General features: G+C 42.8%; 1 protein-coding gene across 1 annotated transcript in view; it reads left to right on the top strand.

Annotated features, from left to right (window-relative positions):
* PEPD (peptidase D) overlaps positions 1-21,608 on the top strand; it is a 250,241-nt gene that overhangs the window by 95,296 nt on the left and 133,337 nt on the right. Inside the window, exons 8-9 of the mRNA XM_077452749.1 lie at positions 6,432-6,507; positions 10,066-10,112. Of these exons, the coding sequence (XP_077308875.1) occupies positions 6,432-6,507; positions 10,066-10,112 (123 nt within the window). The remainder of the gene's footprint in view (positions 1-6,431; positions 6,508-10,065; positions 10,113-21,608) is intronic.

The raw sequence follows: 21,608 nt of genomic DNA, 5'->3' as shown, positions 1-21,608 counted from the left end.
CACATGAACTTTAATGGCATCCCAGTCTTGCTCTGTAGGGTTCAATATTGAGTTGGCCCAACCTTTGCAGCTTTAACAGCTTCAACTCTTCTGGGAAGGCTGTCCACAAGGTTTAGGAGTGTGTCTATGGGAACATTTGACCATTCTTCCAGAAGCACATTTGTGAGGTCAGGCACTGATGTGGACAAGAAGGCCTGGCTTGCAGTCTCATCTCTAATTCATCAGTGCCTGACCTCACTAATGCACTTCTGGAACAATGGTCAAACCTTCCCATAGACACACCTAGTTTGGGGTGGAGGAACTTGACTGGCCTGCACAGAGTCCTCAACCCAATAGAACACACAAATCAAACATTCCTATAGACACTCCTAAACCTTGCAGACAGCCTTCCCATAACAGTTGAGCAGGTTGGGCCAACTCTATATTGAACCCTACGAACTAAGACTGGGGTACCATTAAAGTCCATGTGTGTGTAAAGGCAGGTGTCCACATAATTTTAGTAATATAGTTTATATACCAGACCAGCAGATGATTCAGTTCAAATGTGACCCCTGAAAAGTGAAGTAGTCATTTTGAGAGGAGATAGTCATGAACGAATTTTAACATGGAAGCAAGTGGAGATCATTAGAATAGTAGTCTAGTTGAGAGCTTTCCAGTTTCTAGGGGAACCCTACCAGTATGGTATGAACATAGTTACATCCCCAATTCCAAAAAAATGGGGCGCTGTGTAAAATCTACATAAAATCAGACTGCAATTATTTGCAAATCTCATAAACCCATATTTTAATCACCAAAAAAAAATCTGAAAACATTAAATGTTTAAACTGAGAAAATGGACCATTTTAAGAAAAAATTGGTAATTTGTAAATTGATGGCAGCAACATGTCTCCAAAAAATTGAGACCGGGTCCTATTTACCACAGTGTAGCATCCCCACTTCTTTTAACAAAACTAAATGTCTGGGAACTGAGGAGACCAGCTGCTGGAGTTGTGGGAGAGGAATGTTGCCCCATTCTTGCTTGATACAGGATTGTAGCTGCACAACAGTCCTGGAAAATCTTTTGTCATATTTTTCCTTTCACGATGCTCCAAATACTTTCAATTGGTGAAAGGTCTGGACTGTAGGCAGGCCAGTTAAACACTCTGACTCTTTTACTAAGTAGCCATGCTGTTGTTATAAATACAGTATGTGGTTTAGCATTGTCCTGCTGAAATATACAAGGCCTTCCCTGAAAAAGATGTTGTTTGGATTGGCGCATATGTTGCTCTAAAACCTGGGTAGATCTTTCAGCATTGATGGTGCCTTTTCAGATGTGTAAGCTACCCATTGCACACATGCTAATGCACCCCCATAACATCAGAGATGCAGGCTTTAGAACTGATAATCTAGAACAGTGATTCTCAACCAGGGGGTCCGTGGAACCCTAGGGTTCCTCTAAAGGTTGCTAGGCGTTCCTTCAGCATTGGGCAATTTCTGCCTCTCAAATAAGTTCCCACTGACAGCATTGATCTTTTTAGCTATCTGTGAGGAGGCAATTCTTCCAAATGACCACAAGTGTAAGGACCATTCTTCCAACTGACCATCACACTAATGTATCATGAGTTGTAGATTTCTAATTTTTAGCCGGGGTTCCCCAAGACCAGAGAACTACTTCAAGGGTTCCTCTGTGCTGAAAAGGTTGAGAGAGGCTGATCTAGAAGGTCTCTCTCCTGTTTAAGGCCCCTTTCACACTGGGGCGGTGCGGCCGTCTGTGGTAAAGCGCCATTATTTTTAGCGGCGCTTTACCGTCGTTTTGGCAGTGGTATGCGGCCGCCAGCGGGGTGCTTTTAAACCCCGCTAGCGGCTGAAAAAGGGTTAAAACCGCCCGCAAAGTGCTGCTGCAGTGGCGCTTTGCCGGCGGTATAGCCACACTGTCCCATTGATTTCAATGGGTAGGAGCGGTTTAGGAGTGGTGAAAACACCGCTCCTTTCACCGCTCCAAAGATGCGGCTAGCAGGACTTTTTTTACCGTCTTGCTTTCTGGAGTGAAAGGAGCCGGTTTTTTCAGGCTCTACACAGGCGCTATTTTTAGCGCTGTAGCGCCTGAAAACCGCCCCAGTGTGAAAGGGGCCTAATCTGGAGGATGCGGCGCCCATGGTTGCCAGAAAGAATGTCAAATTGTGATTTGTCGGACTGCAGAACAGTTTTTCACTTTGCAACAGACCATTTTAAATGAACTTTGGCCCAGAGAAGACAGCGGATTATGTTCAGATATGGCTTCTTCTTCTTTTCATAATAGAGCTTCACTTTACATTTTTGGTTGGCATGATGAGCCAATATTGCATTCCGTCGCTTGTGCGCAGAGATTTCTCCAGGTTCTCAGAATCTTTTGATGATATTATGTACTGTAGATGATGATATGTTTAAAGTCTTTGCAATTTTATGTTGAGGAACATTATTCTGTAATTGTTTAACAGTTTTTAGACACAGCTTTTCACATATTGATGAACCTCTGCCCATCCTACTGAGATATATGTATATCTTTAGGGGATTGCGCCTCCCACTCACTATTTATACTACCCCCTTCTCAATAGAATATGCTTAATAATACTTATATTCACTAAATAATCACTGTGCCCCCATATTATCCAAAATATATACACAAGACATAATTTATAATTGCAAAAAATATAGCGTCCTTATTGTGCGATATTTTAATCCGATTGCTCCAACTGTGCCGTCTTAATCACCGATCATCTTCTAATCAAAAGTCCACTTGTGTCAACTAAAATAACCAAAACTGTGCCACCGTCACCAAGCAGAATGGCCACTCACCAGATGTCCCCAATCAGTAAGCCTTCGGTTCATTCAACGGATAACCAATCCACAACGCATTCCTCCCGTTAGCAATTCCTCAACGTCGGGCGGCACAGTGGTGTAGTGGTGAGCACTCTCACTTAGCAGTAAGAAGGGTCGCTGGTTCGAATCCCAACCACGACTCTACCTGCCTGGAGTTTGCATGTTCTCCCTGTGCCTGCGTGGGTTTCTGCCGGGTACTCCGGTTTCCTCCCACAATACAAAGACATGCAGGTAGGTTAATTGGCTTCTGTCCAAAATTGGCCCTAGTATATGAATGGGGACCTTGGATTGTGGGTTCCTTGAGGGTAGGGACCAATGTGAGTGTGTAATGTACAGGGATAGGGACAACTGTAGACACTCAGGTTGGACTGGTGTCTTTATTCAAGCTTACTAACTATGAAACTATGAAACGTCCATATATTCATATTAAATGGAACAAATGTAGTGTAAAATCGTTTTAACTTTAATGGAAAGATCAATAAAAAACGTATTGCACTCACATTTCAATGTGTCTATTGGCCGACACCAAGCCTTTCCAGCAATGAGAAAACCGTTCTAAAATCGGGCAAGCCACTGATGTTCCGCAGGTGGTGTTAATCTCCCTCCACTGGGCTGACCTGTTCCTGGCTTGTATTCAAGGACAGTATGTCTCCCACAACTCCTACGCATTTCGCATTTGAGCGTCGTCAGGAAGCTGACTCTCTAAGATGCCCTTTGTATACCCAATCACGTTACTGCCCTGTGGCCAATTGACCTAATTAGTTGCAAAATGTTCTTCCTGTGTAAGGCCGGGTTCACACTATTGCGAATTTTATAGCAGGAAATTGTGACACATATTCCCGATGCGGCTCCATTGCGAATTTGCACAGGGGCCCAGTGCGTCTTTTGGTCCGTATTAGGTCTGAATTCAGGCCAAAATTCGGGCTGAAATCGGACCTGAAATGGTGAACCAGGACGCACAGGACCCCTGCTGCGAGCCGCATTGGCATGCAGTGCGAACCCAGCCTCAATCTCGGGACTGGATGAACAAAAATACAAATCCTTTGGCAGAATAACATATATGTATTCTTTTTCCTTTACGTTCATCTATTAATTAGATAGGATGCTTTTCTTGAATAAATAATATAGAGCTTGAAACCATTTTTTAACCGATATATACATGAAGGACTGTAATTGCAAAAGATAATTCTTTAGTTTCAGTTGTTAAGCGTTGAGTACCTTGTAGAACACGCTCCGAGTGTCTCATAAGCCTTTGCTGGAGATTTCTAAAGGAAAAGTAATCTTTTGGTGAGATGGAAAGCAGAGACAAAGCATTTTATCTGGCATTATAAAAGGCCGCCGTTATTGATACAAGTCCTATTGCTATCGACAAGAAGCAGCGCGATGAAGAGCAGGGTGCCAGCCAGCATATCTCAAATACAAAACAGTTGTGAACGACGGGGTGGCCGGCTGCTCCCAGACATGAAATGGAACTTTGGATGGTGGTAAATGCAGATGGTAATTGAGTTTGAAGTGCATAAGAGGAGAGGCAAATCTCATCCTAGCACGGTCTTCAAGAGGCGAGGAACAAGTGGATTGTTATGAGGGGAGGAAGAGATCAGACTATGGTGGAGGGGGCTGTTGGGAAGAGAGGTTGGTTAACAGACCTCTTCTAGACCAAGGGATTAGAGTACAAATGTCACCATGGTTTAGGGTTTACAGAATCATGCGGGCACTCTTTTTTTTTTTTTTTTTTTTTTTTCCATCTGGTGCTTGTTTTATGGGCTTAGAGGTGGGAAATCGGAGTCGAGATAAGGAAAGATTATTTAAAAATAACAATGTGTATATAGGTAATAAAATTAGGTTTCAGCAGCTGGTTGTTGGAGCTCTTAACCAGTATGCAACCATTAATACCTTGATGAATTGGGCAATAAAATGTGTAAATGTGTTGGCTTATATCATGTAAGGATATATGTCTTGGACTCTTAAATGTTGTGGTGATTTTGTTTTCTTCAGTATTCATTGGATTCCACAAATTCATATCAAATTGTGGAGCAAGAGATCAGAACGCTGTAAAAGGGACTATTTGGGATGAGAGGTTGGTTAAGAGACCACTTCTAGACCGGGGGGATTAGAGTACAAATGTAACCATGGTTTAGGGTTTATAGAATCAAGCAGAACACCCTTTTTTATATAGTTACATATAGTAGGTGAGGTTTAAAAAAGACACAAGTCTGTCAAGTCCAATCTATGTGTGCGATTATATGTCAGTTATTACATTGTATATCCCTGTATGTTGTGGTCGTTCAGGTGCTTATCAAATCGTTTTTTTTTTAAAACTACCGATACTCCCCGCTGAGAACACCGCCTGTGGTAGGGAATTCCACATTCTTGCAGCTCTTGCAGTAAAGAACCCTGTACGCCCTTTAAGGTTCAACCTCATTTCTTATTTGAATTAGTGGCCACGTGTCTTGTTAAACTCCCTGATGGGTTTACTTCCTCTTGTCTCCCTGCAAAGGTAAAGCATAATGGACTACTATGCATCTCATAGTAGCTCATTATGTGTCACTTACCTGACACAGGACCCAGCGATGTCACCGATGTCCCCTGTAGTCTGCAGCATCCATCTTCTTCTGGGTATCGCTGCTCCGGCCACTCACAGCGCCGGGGAAGCGATGACCTCACTCCCGCGCATGCACATGGGAACCGCCACTAACGGCATATCGCCTGCTAGCAGCGGCATGCTGCTAACGGCGATAGTGCGCCTGTGCGCCACTGTCTACAGCGCATGCGCCGTAGACAGCTGTCACTGTCTTTTAGTAAATATCTCCTAAACCGTGTAGGTTTAGGAGATATTTCTTGGACCTACAGGTAAGCCTTAATCTAGGCTTACCTGTAGGTCAAAGTGGTTTGTAAGGGTTTACAACAGGGAGACGGGGAGCTTTATTTATTTATTTTTTGGCTAACAAGGCTTCTTCAGATTTCAGTGCAGCAGGGGTAGCGTTGTCAGCTCTGTACAGGAAGTTAGGAGCTCACTGGGTTTCTAGCAGGTCACCCAGCACTTTTCTGTACTTAAAGGAAAAGTTCAGCCAAAGCTTGTTTGGTTGTACTTCTGTGGATCACAGGAGTGCCTTTCATTCTGCACTCCTGTGACCCGTTTTCAGCCGACGGAAGCCTGCTGTCGGCTGAGACGTCACAGGGGGCGGTCCAGGCTTGGCCAAGATCACAGCAGTGGAGTCGGAATCCGCACCTCGGCTGCTGAGAGCCTAAGGCAGCTACTCCTGCCCCCTCCACAGTCCAGCACTCTAGCAAGCGACTGACGGTCACCAATTCTCTGCTCGGGGAGCTGTGAGAACCGAGCGATTGGTGATGTTTGATCGCTCGGTTTTGGAGCCAGCGGGAGACCGATGCAGCATCCACCTAGGTAAGTATGATTAAAAATAAATGTGTATTCCCATGCTTCTCTTTTTTTAAAGGATAAAACATGGGGAAATGTGTATGCAGAGATGTATGAATGTGATTTATATTTTTTCCATTATTTGGTATACACTTTAATAATAGTCACTTTCAGAAATTTGCTTATTTTATTCCCCCCCTTTTTTTTTTGTCTGCAGCCGTGTTTTCAAGACGGACATGGAGCTGGAGGTTCTGCGCTACACAAACAGAATTTCCAGTGAGGCCCATAAGGAGGTAAGACCTCTGCAATCTTTTGCTGTTGTTGAAGTGAACAATGGTTTGTGTCTCCGTACGTCCTCCTGTTCTCTTCTGTCACATCACAGATAATTGTATTGACTGCAGGGAAATGTGACTATCGATTGTTTCATTCCTTTGCTTCTTGTCTTCTATGTGTAGTAATAGAAATGTCCCCGGTATTACACAATTCTATGAATAGCAACTGTTGAGGTCATTCATTACATTAACTCCTTGCTATTTGTTGAATATATAGAGCGGGTTTCTGTGGAATGCTAAAGAGGACCTGTCATTGTGCCATTGTTTAGTGGCAATTCTGCAGTGGAGTTCCTCCGAAAAAAAAAAAAAAAAATTTAAAAGTCAGCAGCTACAAATACTGCAGCTGCTGACTTTTAATATTAGAACTCTTACCTGTCCAGGGCTCGCCCGCGATGTCCTCACCCGAAGCCGATCTGTCCCTCGGCTCTCGGGTGCAGTCGCTGGTATCTTCACTAAGGATATCAGGAAGTGAAGCCTTTGCGGCTTCACAGCCTGGTTCCCTACTGCGCATTCGCGAGTTGCACTGCACATCCTCACTGGTCCCTGCTGTCTTCTGGAAACTGTGTGTCTCCCAGAAGAGAGCAGGGTGGACGGAGGAGGGGCCGGACATGGCGTAGATTGCTGGGGATACTGCGACAATCTATCGCCAGAAGTGGGAGAAAATACCTGTACGGGTTGGTTTACTAAAACTGTAGAGTGCAAAATCTGCATAGAAACCAATCAGCTTCCAGTTTTTCTTTTTGTCAAAGCTTAATTCAGCAACATATAGTTACTTAATTAGTCAGGTTTAAAAAAGACACAAGTCCATCTAGTTCAACCAAAAAAAAAAAAAAAGAAAAAGCATACCATCCCATGTACACAATTCTATACCCACTGTTGATCCAGAGGAAGGCGAAATACCCAAGGAAAGCATGATCCATTTTGCTACAGCAGGGGAAAAAATTCCTTCCTGATCGCTCGAGAGACAATCCGATTTTCCCCGGATCAACTTTACCTATAAATGTCAGTACCCAGTTATATTGTTTACCTAGGAAAGAATCCAGGCCTTTTTTAACCACTTCCGGACTGCCCACGGTCACTATACGTCAGTACTTTTAAGAGGAATATCATTATGGCAGCAGCTAGCTGCCATAAACCCGGTATCTTCTTCTTCAGCGGGCGGTCCGCTTTCAGATAAAAGTGGTCTCTGTAGCGGATTTGCAGCGAGACCACGTTTATTGGTGGTGGGAGAGACCCCCCCCTCCTCCCACGATGTGGTGCCCTCCGCCACTTACCAGAGCCACCGGTAAGCTTTTAGTGCACCCCTTCTCTATTAAGTGATGTGCACGAGTGCCTCGACCATCCGGGACTCTACTTTCTGAATGGCAAAGACACAACAGCTTCACCATTGGCTCCCTCTGCTGTCATGAATAGACACACAGAGATGCGGCTCGGCTTGGGTGCCCCCATAGCAAGCTGCCTGCTGTTTGGGCACTTGACAGGAGGGGGGGCCAAGGGAGCCAGAGAAGGACCCAAGAAGAGGAGGATAGGGGCTGCTCTGTGCAAAACCTCTGCCCAGAGCAGGTAAGTATAACGTGTTTGTTATTTTTCAGGAAAAAAAGAAACAAGACTTTTGTATCACTTTGAATTAAAAGACTTTAAAGTTAATTATAATAATAAAAAAAAAAAAAAAGAATTAAAAAATGTAATAGCAACAACTTTGTCCAGAGCACACTGCAAATACACAAGTGTATGTAAACAGCGATTTGTACCACACATTTTGGGTATCTTTGAGAATGACCAAGTGAGAGCATTACTTTTAGATCCACCATTAAGGTGGTTGTAAATGCAAAAGGTTTTTTTTTATCTTAATGTATTCAATGCATTTAAGATAAAAAAGCCTTCTGTGTGCAGTAGCACTTCTAACACTTACCTGAGGCCCCTCTCTGTCCAGTGATGTCCACAAGTGTCTCAGCCATCCGAGATTCTCCCTCCTGATTGGCTGAGACACAGCAGCTGCGCCATTGGCTGCCGGGTCAGGGCTCCATGTCATAATGGACACAGGGAGCTGAGACTGAGCTTGGGTGCCCCCATAGCAAGCTGCTTGCTTTGGGGGCACTGAACAGGAGCACAGAAGAGGGACCCGAGAAGAGGAGGATCCGGGCTGCTCTGTGCAAATCCACTGCAACAGAGCAGGTAAGTAGAACATGTTTTTTTTTTTTTTTTTTTTTTTTTAGGAAACTAAAAACAAGACTTTACATTCGCTTTAACTCTAAAATGATGAGCTGTAAAGGCTTTTGGAGCACTTTTTTTTCCCCATAAAAGAAATTGCAACTGCCTCCGTTGTATTTTGCAGATTCTCTGCTTTCAAAAAAAAAATATATATATATATATATATATATATTCTTGAGGGGGTGTTGGGTTAAGCAATTTTCTAGGAAAAATGCAGATTTTAATATCCAGACAATTCCCTTGCCTTTAGACATACTTTAACTTGATTGCTATCACAAGGGGTTAATAAAACTCTGTGATCGCATTAGGCAGGTGTCAGGTACTCTTTATGGAGACATTAGTGGTCTAATAGACCCCAATGTTTCCCCTGCCCTTCACACCATCTAACCAAGCACAGATCGTCTTGGTTAGACGTGGTCCCTGGCTGTGCTGGCCAGAAAAGGGTATATCTGAAACAGGAGAGATTGAGGCATGAATGTGCCTCAGTCTCACTGCAATCTCTCTCCCCCAGCCGGCGGATGTGTTCCCGGGCTCCAGTGAGTGCAGGACAGCCAGGGAACCAACGGGAGACACCGCATGGCTGGCTCTGTGAAAGTGTTCGGCAGCTATGAAGCCGCCGCATCACTTTCATTTTGAAGCCGGTCGCCGGTGTCCTATCATATAAGGTCCCCCATCCGATAGTGTCCGCTGTGCAACACAGATTCCGAAAATTGCCGAGGATGAACGGCGCCTGCGCCGTGAGTCCAGGTTCTATACCCACCATCCAAGTGGACATAGAGTAGGAATATAAAAGAGCCGAGCGCAGCGAGGCCGAGCCCTAAGCGTGGTGAGCGAAGCTTGCCCACGAGGGGCCCTCTAATATTCACAACCCTATGTCCGCTTGGATGGTGGGGCTACCACCTCCACTCACGGCGCAGGCGCCGTTCAGCTTCGGAGATTTTCCGAAGCTTCGTCTGCTCCGTACTGCGCATGCGCAGTACGGGGCGGACACTATATCATGGCCGGACACTATATGGCAGAACACCGGCTCTACAAAACCCGCTACTGCAGCCATCAGCTTATGGTTAAGCGTTCACTCTTTGGCTGTACATAGTATGTCCAAAGAGCTCAATTGGTTAACTTGCTCATTCTTTGTATTTACCTAGAAAGTATTTAGCAATATTAATAGCAATATAAAAAAATAAAAATAAAAAAATAAATACATAATATATATATATTTATTTTTTTATTTTTATTTTTTTATATTGCTATTAATATATATATAATATATCTTTTTTTACTGTGAACGTGTTTATCATGTGCCTGCAGGTTATGAAGACAGCCAAAGTGGGAATGACGGAGTACGAACTGGAGAGGTAAGTCCTTTGCAAACGTATGCTCAAATGAGTGTGCACCAACCTTGTGCATTACCAATGGTAAATTTTATTAAAAGTTATAACAACAATATTTATACTCACAAACAAGCATGTAAAGGAGGCTTATTGATTGGTGAGACTAAGACTCTGGACACCTGCAACCCAGACCTGATGTCGGAGGGATCAGGTGACATCCCAAACGACTAACACGTTTTAAGGGCATTCCCTTATTCCTCAGAGCCTAAGCAGTCAATGGTTTGTCTCCTCTGGTTGCCTATATATGTATTCATATGCCCACGACCCAAAGCGACACCCGCCAGAACAAGTGTGTCACCAGGTGGAGTTGGTCCACCTGGATGGGTGGGACTTGTACTGGCGGTTGTCGCTTTGGAGCGTGGGCATGTGGATACATATAGAGGCAACCAAGGGAGACGAGCCATTGTCCGCTTAGGCTCTGAGGAAAAAGTTACGCCCTTGAAAAGCATCAGTCGTTTGGGTTGTCATCTGATTCCTCCTACATCAGGTCCGGGTTGCAGGTGTCCAGAGACAGTCTCACCAATCGATAAGCCTCTTTTACACGCTAGTTTGTGAGTATAAATATTGTTATAACTTTTAATAAAATTTACCATTGATAATGCACAAGGTCGCACTCCCTCCTTTTTTTTTCTTTTTTTTGTTCGTTTTAAGAATACCCATTGTTCTGAGGAGGGCAGCAAGACCGCAGGCATTGTCTAAATCCAAATGGTTGGTTGCACCACTTGCATGTAGACTAAACACCCAAGTGCAGGAAATTATTATTGTTTTAAAACTAATTGTTTACCTAAATAGGATAAGGAGGCTGTTGGTGTCCAGGAGACAGAGGAAAGTCGTTATCTGATGATGGGATTTAAACTGGGGTCAAGCATAAATGACTTGGGTTGGTTTTATATAAAGAGACTAAGCCGAACATTTTCAATGTGGATTGAAGAGCTGAAAGGGAGTTGAGAGGGCCAGTTATGGAGAGCAAGACGTCATCAGCATACAGTCCAATTTTAAGTTCCAGCTTCTTAACAAGGATGTCTAATATTTGAGGAGTAGAGTGAATGGATTCTCCTAAAGGTGGCGTTTTATTTTTGAAAAATCTAATTTTGTGCTGGTGACCTCTTGGAGACCTTGGTTATGACTACTTGAAGAGTTGGCTCATAACTCCTTGGGAACTTGGCTCTTGGCTTCTTGGGAGACTTGGCCCGTGACTTTTTGGGAGAATTGGCCCGTGACTTTTTGGGAGAATTGGCCCGTGACTTTTTGGGGGAATTGGCCCGTGACTTTTTGGGAGAATTGGCCCGTGACTTTTTGGGAGACTTGGCCCTTGACTTTTTGGGAGACTTGGCCCGTGACTTTCCCAAGTTTTTTCCTTGCGACTTCCTGAAGACATTTCTTGGTAGAATTTATAATTCCTGGGAGACCTTGCTTGTGACTTCTTTGAGACTTTGTGTTCTCTTTGGAAGACTTTGTTGGTAATTTAGCCATTAAGCAGGATTTTTCTAACTCAAAATGCCAGTTGGCTATCTTGGAGCCAAGAGCCACAGCCAAAAGATGTCTTGCAATCAGAGACTTATTTAACACCCTGAGTTCTTTTTAAAAGCACATTGGGTGAGACTTCTGCTTTAAGGAGGCACTATTGTGCTTCTTGCTAGTTCGGGGAAAGGTGCTGGTTCTTTTTGGCCCACCTCCTCATAATCTGTCTGGTCATACTTTCTTATTGGTCCCCAAACCCTACTCCAAAGAAGCCATTGTTTCAGGGGAACAAGCCTGAAAAAGCTATGTAGAGTTTATAATAGGTTAATATGTAACAGTAGGCTGTTCTGTGCTGTAAACCAGCAGTTCTGTATGTACTGTTAGCCCAGGACAAAAAAATGTAGCCAAGTGCTTGGCTCTCGGTAGCTACTGCCCTGTGGTGCTGAACTGGTTAACAGCTATATCAGCAAGAGGAGAGAGCTGCTCAGGAAGTGTTCAATACACTGAGCCAGATAGCATTGCACTGTTAGAACTGTAGTCCAGAGGGCTACTGTATTCAAGAGCTTTTGAACTGCATTTTGAATTTCAAGAGTTAAATTGTCAGGAGGAGGGGAAAGAGCTTCATTTTCTCAAGCTGTACAGGACACAGCTAACCCTTGCCATGAGGGAGCCCAGAGAATGCATATTGCTGTCCAGTGTGCACCACTGCTGCTGCATAATGGTGGCCTGAGCTGGATCCAGAGTGCTAAGACCAGGTGTGAATCACCTGGGTGCAAAGCAGAGAGTGGAACAATCGTGCTGTGTGACCGAATGGTGAGCTGCAATATCGCTAGGAATGGTGAGCTGCTGCTGTGGGTATTTACTATCTGCTACTAGAAAGACTTTTTCTTTTTAGAAATCTAACCATACAGACATCTAGTAGCCTTATTGCCACCTGAAGGCTTGACTGGAAATATTCTCATCTTCACCAACGATATAACTGGGGCCCCAACGCTAACCAGCTGAAGAGTTAGGTTTAAGACTGTCCATTTACAGCCGCAACACAGAGATTTTCACCTATTGCTTATGCCAAGAGGTACCTTGCACCATATCCTAGCCATTGTTCTAGAGTGCACTGTAGATTAGCTATAGTAATATTATTCACATTGCGTTTAATGCTTAAATTCACTGTTTATTGTTGACTATGCTGATTCATGCGTTAAATCCCAGTCTATTGATTCAGAGCTCTACTCTTATATTCTATAAGTTGCCTTGGCATAGTGATTATACTGTCTAGCGGAGAGTGTCTGAACCTACCTTCTGTGTGCTCATTTGTGCTCAAACCACTATTTATTCTAACCCGTACCAATACATTGAATTACCACTAAATAGTAATTTACCACTAAACAATCTTATGTCTATTTCCTGGTGCTAATTCACAGCCGAGTTAAAGGTGGCGTACTCATGTGTTTATGAGTGCTTGCAGTAATGTTCATTTAACCATGTTTGTCCAAGGGGCTGAGCGTGTTCTTGGAGTCGAGGCTCAGAACAGAGAACCCAAATTACCATGCTGCTCCTTGGGGGGGGGGTAGTGCTACAATTTGAATGGCTCTGCCCAATACTTTAAAATGAAGACTTTTTGAGGTTTGTAAGGATAATGAGATATAGATGTATTCTGTTTTAGGAACGCTCTATACTGCTTCATTAATAGTACAGTAATCTGCATAAGGTTGGATGTTGACAAGTCGCCATCTCTCTCTTTTTGCTGATAAAAAAAAAAAAAAAAAAAGAAAAGGTTTTTATTGATGAGAACGTAAGGCACTACAAGGTATTGTTGCACAGGTATACAATCAATGCACAACAGTGTTTGGTACATTCTAAACAGTCTATAGTTATTTGAAAATGCATATCCAGATTGTTAATTCCATATCATAGAAATCATTGTATGTTACCCTGCGCTCTCTGAGCAGCCGTAGGCAAAGGGGGTGCAACAAAAAAAAAAGAATGGTAAAAAGAAAAAGATCATAAAATAACTCTCTCCAGTCTCAATGGTGGTAATGTGTGTATCGATAATAACATTAAGTTACTAGTAAACCTCCTCCAATGGGCTACCTGATCTGCCTTTTATTTCCCGGGAGTTCCTGTGTCAAATCTGCTATCCCATTAGCAGCCTGTCTAATGCCAGTTGTGGTGGCGCCACATCTGGTGAGTTCAGCCAATTCTGCCATATACTGTAGAATTTTTTTTGTGATTTCCTATGATGATACGTATTTTTTTTCTTGAATGAGAGTCGTATTAACCAGTTGGATCCATTGTGTTATTTTAGGTGTATTTGCCGAGAGCCAAAGATGGGCAATCAGTTTTCTGGCTATGTATAGGAGTCTCATGAGTGCAATGTACACCAAGGGGTTGTATAGTTCCCCAATAGGCATGTCAGTGGATCCATTTTCAGCTGTACCTGGAAAGTGCTATTGATTTTGGCTACCAATGGAGCTCCAGTACCTCACCAGTTTAGGACACTTCCATAGCATATGGATAAGATAGTCGCCATCTCTTTAGTGAAACCGATTAGCTGTGACTTCCAGCTCCAGAGTCGTCCTCAAAGTAAACTAAATTAAAAAAACAATATAAATCTCTCATGGGTGAGCATGCAGAGTGATCATAATTTAGACTACAATATTGTAAGATTCATTTTTAATATGTAACTTCTTGCATAAGCACAGTTGTGATTGGTTCACTTTAAGAATTTGCTCGACCTTCCAAAAAAAAAAACTACGTGTATAATTTCAGCACTACTGCTAATAAAAGTTATTTTAGCTTATTTACCATTGAGTGATCACCTTGAAGAATCTTTTTTTTTTTTTTCTCTATTTCATTTTGATAGCCACTTCCACCGTGCAGCTGGTTAACTGGGAGGCAGATAGGCGAGCCAATTATCTGGAAAAAGCCATCTAAAACGTGCTCAATTGGCCATAGCAGCATCACTCTGCCTCACGGTTTTTGCATGAGCTTCCGCGGTAGCTCGTTTCACAAGGGTTCTCTGAGCGATCCTCTAATTAACATGGTTGCTTGTGATGCAATTGAAGCGCAGTTCGCACGCTGGATGGCATTTTTACTGCACGGTAAAGTGTTGACAGAGAACATTTGTACGGTTGAAAGAGTTTATACACACGCCGGATTTGCGGATCGGCACAGGGGAAAATCCAGACGGCTGCAATGTGAGGCTCTTAAACTTCGCTTAACCACTTAAGGACTGGAAGCATTTATCCCCATAATGACCAGGCCATTTTTTGCAATACGGCACTGCGTCACTTTAACAATTGCGCGGTCATGTGACGTTGTACACCAGGGGTCCTCAAACGTTTTAAACAGGGGGCCAGTTCACTGTCTCTCAGACCGTTAGAGGGCCGGACTATAGTTTAAAAAAAAAAAAAACTATTAACAAATTCCTATGCACACTGCACATATCTTATTTTGAAGAGAAAAAACAAAACGGGGACAAATACATTATTTAAAATAAAGAACAAGTAAATTAGCTTTTGGCTAATGGGATGGTCAATGTCTCAGCCCAATCAGTGCCCACCTCGCCATCATTGCAAGCGCCCCCCTCGCCATCATTGCAAGCGCCCCCCTCGCCATCATTGCAAGCACTCCCCTTGCCATCATTGCAAGCGCCCCCCTCGGCATCTTGGCAAGCGCCCCCCTCGGCATCTTGGCAAGCGCCCCCCTCGGCATCTTGGCAAGCGCCCCCCTCGGCATCTTGGCAAGCGCCCCCCTCGGCATCTTGGCAAGCGCCCCCCTCGGCATCTTGGCAAGCGCCCCCCTCACCATCTTTGCAAGCGCCCTCCTCACAGCCTTACTGTGCCAAACCATGTCTCACCAGTCAGTGTGTGTGCACATCGGGCATCTCCTGCTGCTGTCACGGCTCACTGTGAAAAGTTTGGGCGAGCTGTGATAAAGGTCCCGCCCTCCTCCTAGAGAACACTGCCTCTATCGCACAAGCTGGTCTAGGAGGAGGGTAGGACTTTTATCACAGGGCGCCCAAACTTTTAACAGTGAGCTCCATGACTCAGCAGTCTACCGCTGTGTTACAACCGGCCCGCCCCGAGGCCTGGCTTGTTGGGAATCCGGCCCTGGGTGGGGTGGGCTGGATAAATGTCCTTGGCGGGCCGTAGTTTGAGGATCCCTGTTGTACACAAACAAAATTAACAAGCATGGATTGGCATTGTGTGTATAAACTCCTGGTCCGTTTTGATCCAATAAAGACAATAAAAAAAAAAAAGGAAGACTAGTGCTGGAAAGCACGGTAATACCCCTCTGGATTTTATAGACAGACCAGGTAATGTAGTAAAAAAAAGTATTTTATTATAAACCTACAGTAAAATTGCAAATAGCAAGAAATTGGAGTTGCGTAAAAAATGTGTGTTACAAATATACTCAGGTTGACATTTGTATGGAAGACAGCTGTTCTGTAGACAATGTTGGGCTAGCGAAAACGCATTCTGCAAATGACGCCTAACATGTTTCGAAACTTGTAGTCCTTCAGAGCCTTATGTCATTCTTGTAAAAAATCATGAGTATTCTAGAATGTAAATATAATAATGCATTAGTAGAAAAATGGGTGGTATAACAATTCTATCAATGGTAATTGAACAAGAAAAGAGAATGATTTCGTAATCAAAACAGACATGCATCTCCAATTACATTTGATGTCAGCGTAACAGCAAAAGAGACTATACTTACAAGGATGAGCAAAATGCTGATAAAAACAATCAGGGGCCTCAAACCAAGGCCTCAGATATATACCGGATGGAGAAAAGATGGGCATGCATAGGGTGGATAGGTGAGCAAAGAGACCGCACCCGTCCCAACTGCAAGGACTTCAGGCATGTGGAGTAAAAACTCCTGCCAACATTCTGACCAAAAACGGATGGAGTCTGGATATGTCCTGTGACAATTTGCTGTATATAATTCTGTGTGTGTATATGTGTGTGTATATATATATATATATAATATAATAAATAATATATATATATATATATATATATATATATATATATATATATATATATATATTAATTATAAAATAGAAAGAAACAAAGGGGGTATAAGAAAGAAAGGTACTTGTAAAATAGTATAAGAATGCAAAATGTTGGGGGTATTGGAGCAATCGGCATGATTGTAGTAGAACCTTCACCTGAAGCATAAATATGCAAGATTGGGCGAAACAGTAAAGAAGTATGTTTCAGTTTAAGGAGTGAAAATACTGTGTGTCCCATACCATCCCATACAGTGTATCGTCCTATCACCTCTACAGCATCACTATGGATGTCTGGGGTGTGTATTAATATACCCCAGGTGGGGCTAACTGAAATCAATTGCACTCAGTGCAACCAAGATCAGCTGGTGGTCAGTGGACAGATCAAGGTGCCCAACCAATAGCCGCCTCGATCTGTCACGAAGTCCATTGGCACGATGCAAGCCCACCCTGAGGGGCAGGGTCGCGTCCTGCGCCACCGATGCGCATAGTATTCCCCCCATTCTGCGCTACACATTGAAGTGTAAACAGGGAGGAACCCATCATATAGACGGGCTCTAATGGGTAGGGATGTCCCAAGTGCAGCCACAAACAGTGCCTGAACATGAGACTCCTGCGTGTCAGGCAGTGGGGCACAGCCCCCAATTCGCACTCTGAACCCTGGAGGAATGTTTGCAGCCCAAAGGCATATGTGGGTATAAAATCATCGGTAGCACAATGTCAATCCACGGGAAGCACACCCCCTGGTGACCAGCAGCGGTAGGCTCATCTAACGACATCTTGCTCTATAAATCCTAATCTGGGACAGAGATGACAAGGGGAAAATAAACCAATACAAAATATAAGACAATAGTCAGAACGATAAAGAAGATTGTATATAGTATTATGCTTTAGCTATAATTGCATTATATTATACAGCAAAAACACAATACACCAAGCATAACACAGCGCCAATTGAGATTGTTTGCATACAGAGATAAATGAAATGAAATATAAAATAGACATATATCCCAGGGAATCATACATGCATATCAATAAATATGCATGCATGTGCTTACAAGGGACATACAAGCCACATCTATAGGTCCAGTTCGCAGACACCTGACTGAAATCCCTCCAAATATGGTTTGAAGTTGAAGGTCCCATTAAGGCCAGGTAGTGAGGTGGCTTTGAGGTGGTAAATCCACCTCAATTCACTTTGTAATAGTAATTTATTTGAATCGCCACCCCTTGGATTATCAGGGATGTGATGCAATGCCAGGAAGCACACTTCGGGAGTGCGATCTCCATGCACGTCACGGATATGTTTTCCAAGGGGTAGGCCAAGGTCTTTTTTATTTATGCTAACATTGTGTCTATATATTCTTCGCAATAGTTATAACTTAGTTTTTCCTACATAATAGCAGCCACATTCACACAGCATTAGGTACACCACACCTGCAGTCCGACAATTTACAAAATGTTTGGATTTGAACTTTTCTCCGTTAGGTAAATGAACATTTTTCCTAGTATCCATATACTGACAATAGTTGCAGTTTCCACATGTGAATGTCTGTTTGTTTTATATGATTGGATTTCCTTGTTTTATATTCACTGTGAACAAGGTTTATCTCACAGGGAAGGAGCTCTTCTGAATGTAATTTGTGGTTGGACAGAAACTAAAGGTGCTAGTGTGGTATCCATACGCAATAAATGGCAATATTTATGTAGAATATGGTTAATTTGTCTGTGTTGTTGACAGAACCCAGTGATCCCTCGTGTGGTCATGGGTTCTATGTCTTGTTTCCGTGAAAAGAGGTGGTCATTCCTTGTTTTGTTTTTGGCCTTCTTGAGGATACCATTCGAGTATCCCCTAGCCCGAAGTCTATTCCTTAATATTGAGGCTTCCTTGTCAAAAAGGACATCGCTCAAGCAATTACGTCTCGCTCTAATATATTGTCCAAAAGGGGATGGATGCCAGTAATGGTTTGGGGTGGAAGTTGGAAGCCTCCAAAATGGTGTTACCCGCTGTAAGCTTTGTAAAGAGCTCACTCTCAAGAGAGCCATCAGCGTGTTTCTTAATTGTCAGATCCAAAAATGTGATGGCAGATATAGGAAATAGAAAAAAAAGGGAGAAAACTGCGCAATCCCTAGTATCTCATACTAGGATTTTAAACTGTCCCCCAAATGAAGTGAAAAACAAACATGTGCAATATTACATAAGAATACCATATACATCATGTATATGGTATTCTTATGTAATATTGCACATGTTTGTTTTTCACTTCATTTGGGGGACAGTTTAAAATCCTAGTATGAGATACTAGGGATTGCGCAGTTTTCTCCCTTTTTTTCCATTTATACACACATATAACTTTTTGGTATATATTTGAACTGCAGCATCTATGTAAAATTTATTTTTGGTCTTTTTTTGTATTCTGTAGCGCAAATTTTACCTCTTTTTTTCAGATATAGGAAATAGTAAATTTGAGATTAAATGTTTTTCCCAAATTGATGTACTCCAGAAATTCCTCAAGGAGTGTAATGGGGCCATCCCATAGTATCATGATTTCATCAATGTAGCGATACCAATCCATCACATGACTGGTATATCTACATGCTGTGCCCTCAGAAAACATGAATCTTTCCCACTCCCCCAGGTACAGAAAGGGGCAGGGTCGCGTTCTGCGTCACCAAACCACAGCGCCATCAGCCCGCATAGTAACCCCCCATTCTGCACTACACAGTGAAGTGTAAACAACATAAGCTGGGGTACAACATGTGCCCATAGCCACGTCCTGTACCTGGAGGTATTGGGAGTCATTGAAAGAGAAATAGTTGTGCTTCAAAATAAAGTCAAGAGATGCTACAATAAATTCCACCAAGGAATGTGGAATTTGTTGTAGCAATGCATGCCGTATGGCAGACAGACCCAATTCATGTGGAATAGAACTTTATAAGGCCTCCACATCGATCGCGACCAAAATAGTGTCACCACCAACGTGGAGGCCATCCAAGATCTGTAAGAAAGATCTGGAATAGTGTTTGGTATATGATAGAATTGCTTCCACCATAGGCTGGAGTTGTCTGTCAATGAATTTACTGAGGCTGTCCATCAGGCTTCCCCTACCAGACACAACTGGTCTTCCTGGTGGCTTTTTTGTGTTCTTATGTATTTTTGGGAGTGCGTAGAAAGTGGCCTTATGCGAGAAGCCAGTTCTCATGTACGCCCAAGTATTTTTATCAATAATATTATGATAATAGGCCTGATTGACAAGTAGAATTCTTTCACATAACCGCCTATACCTCTCAAGACTGTCCAATATGTCGTTACACATATCTACATAATCTGCGTTGATCTGTATCGCAATATCACCGCCTTTGTTGGCTGGTTTGATTGTAATAGATTGGTTCTGTGTTAGTGACTGTAGTGCTCTGTGTTCCCTGTTTGTAAGGTTCCCCTGTCCAGGAGGGGAATATTTAAGATTTTGTATATCTTTGGAAACCAGCTTTAAAAATGCTGCAGCGTTGGGATTAGAACTAGGTGCTGGATAGAGGCTGGATTTCTTTTTTAACCACTTGCCGACCACTGCACGCAGATATATGTCGGCACAATGGCAGTGGTGGGCAAATGGGTGTACCTGTACGTCCCCTTTAAGAGGCGGGGATAGCAGGTGCACGCACGCCCGCTGCACACGGTGTGACCGTTCCCACAAGACCGGCAGACTCGATATCCGCTGGTCTCCCAGCAATCGTGTCACGGAGCCTCAGAACGGGGAAGTGCCTATGTAAACAAGGCATTTCCCCGTTCTGGCTTGTGTCAGGACAGAGATCACTGCTCTCTGTCATCAGGAGCCGTGATTGATGTCACATGACTAGTAACCCCTCCACAGTTAGAATCACTCCCTAGGACACAACCCCTTCATCGCCCCCTAGTGGTTAACCCCTTCACTGCCAGTGTCATTTACACTTTATAAATGACAATGATGCCAAAATAGTGTCAAAAGTGTCCAATGTGTCCACCACAATGTTGCAGTCTCGATTAAAAATCGTGGATCACGGTGAAAGTGGACTTTAGGGAGCGTCTAAAACAGCAAGCGCTCACTATTACATGACTACTACAACTCAGATCTGGCTTACAGATCTCCAACTCATGACAATTTTCTATGGTAAACCACAAAGGCTTTTGTTAATATTGTCTGATATTTATTGAATAGTCCTGACAGGTGAAGGTTGGTTGATCTATAATTTACCTGTTTGTTGATGTGTGTTATAATATGAATACCTATGGCTTCGTTCGCATGGATCTGAGATTCACAACTGTACTATGAAAGTGAACTAAATATGTATAGAAGTGAACCCTTGTTATTGATGGAAAAATATAACTTTAATAAAAATTATTGGAACAAAAAATCGTGGATCACCGCCATTACTAATAAATGTTTTTATAAAAATGCACTAAAACTATCCCCTATTTTGTAGACGCTATAAATTTTGCGCAAACCAATCAATATACGCTTATTGCAATTTTTTTTTCCCCAAAAATATGTAGAAGAATACATATCAGCCTAAACTGAGGAAAAAAAATAGTTTTTATATATTTTTGGGGGATATTTATTATAGCAAAAAGTTAAAAATATTGCTTTTTTTTTTTTTTTTTTTGCCGCTCTTTTGTTTTTTTTATAGCACAAAAAAAAAACGCAGAGGTAATAAAATGCCACCAAAAGAAAGCTCTATTTGTGGGAAAAAAGGACGTCAATTTTGTTTGGGTGCAACGTCGCATGACCGCGCAATTGTCAGTTAAAACGATACAGTGGCGAATCACAAAAAGTGCTCTGGTCAGGAATGGGGTAAAATCTTCCAGGACTGAAGCGGTTAAGGCACCTTTGTTTGATTTAGGTCGTAAAGGTACGGAAATCATGCCATCAACTTCGGCTAGAATGGCTTCAAGATCAAGAGAAACAATCAAATCTTCTGGTTCGTTTTCTTCTAATAATGTGGTG

This window comes from Lithobates pipiens, unplaced genomic scaffold (genome assembly GCF_037356315.1).
Source record: "Lithobates pipiens isolate NorthernLeopardFrog02 unplaced genomic scaffold, aLitPip1_a1.2 Scaffold_10, whole genome shotgun sequence".
Lineage (NCBI taxonomy): Eukaryota > Metazoa > Chordata > Amphibia > Anura > Ranidae > Lithobates > Lithobates pipiens.
The sequence above is the reverse complement of the archived record's forward strand: the minus strand, read 5'-3'. Positions and strand labels throughout refer to the sequence as shown.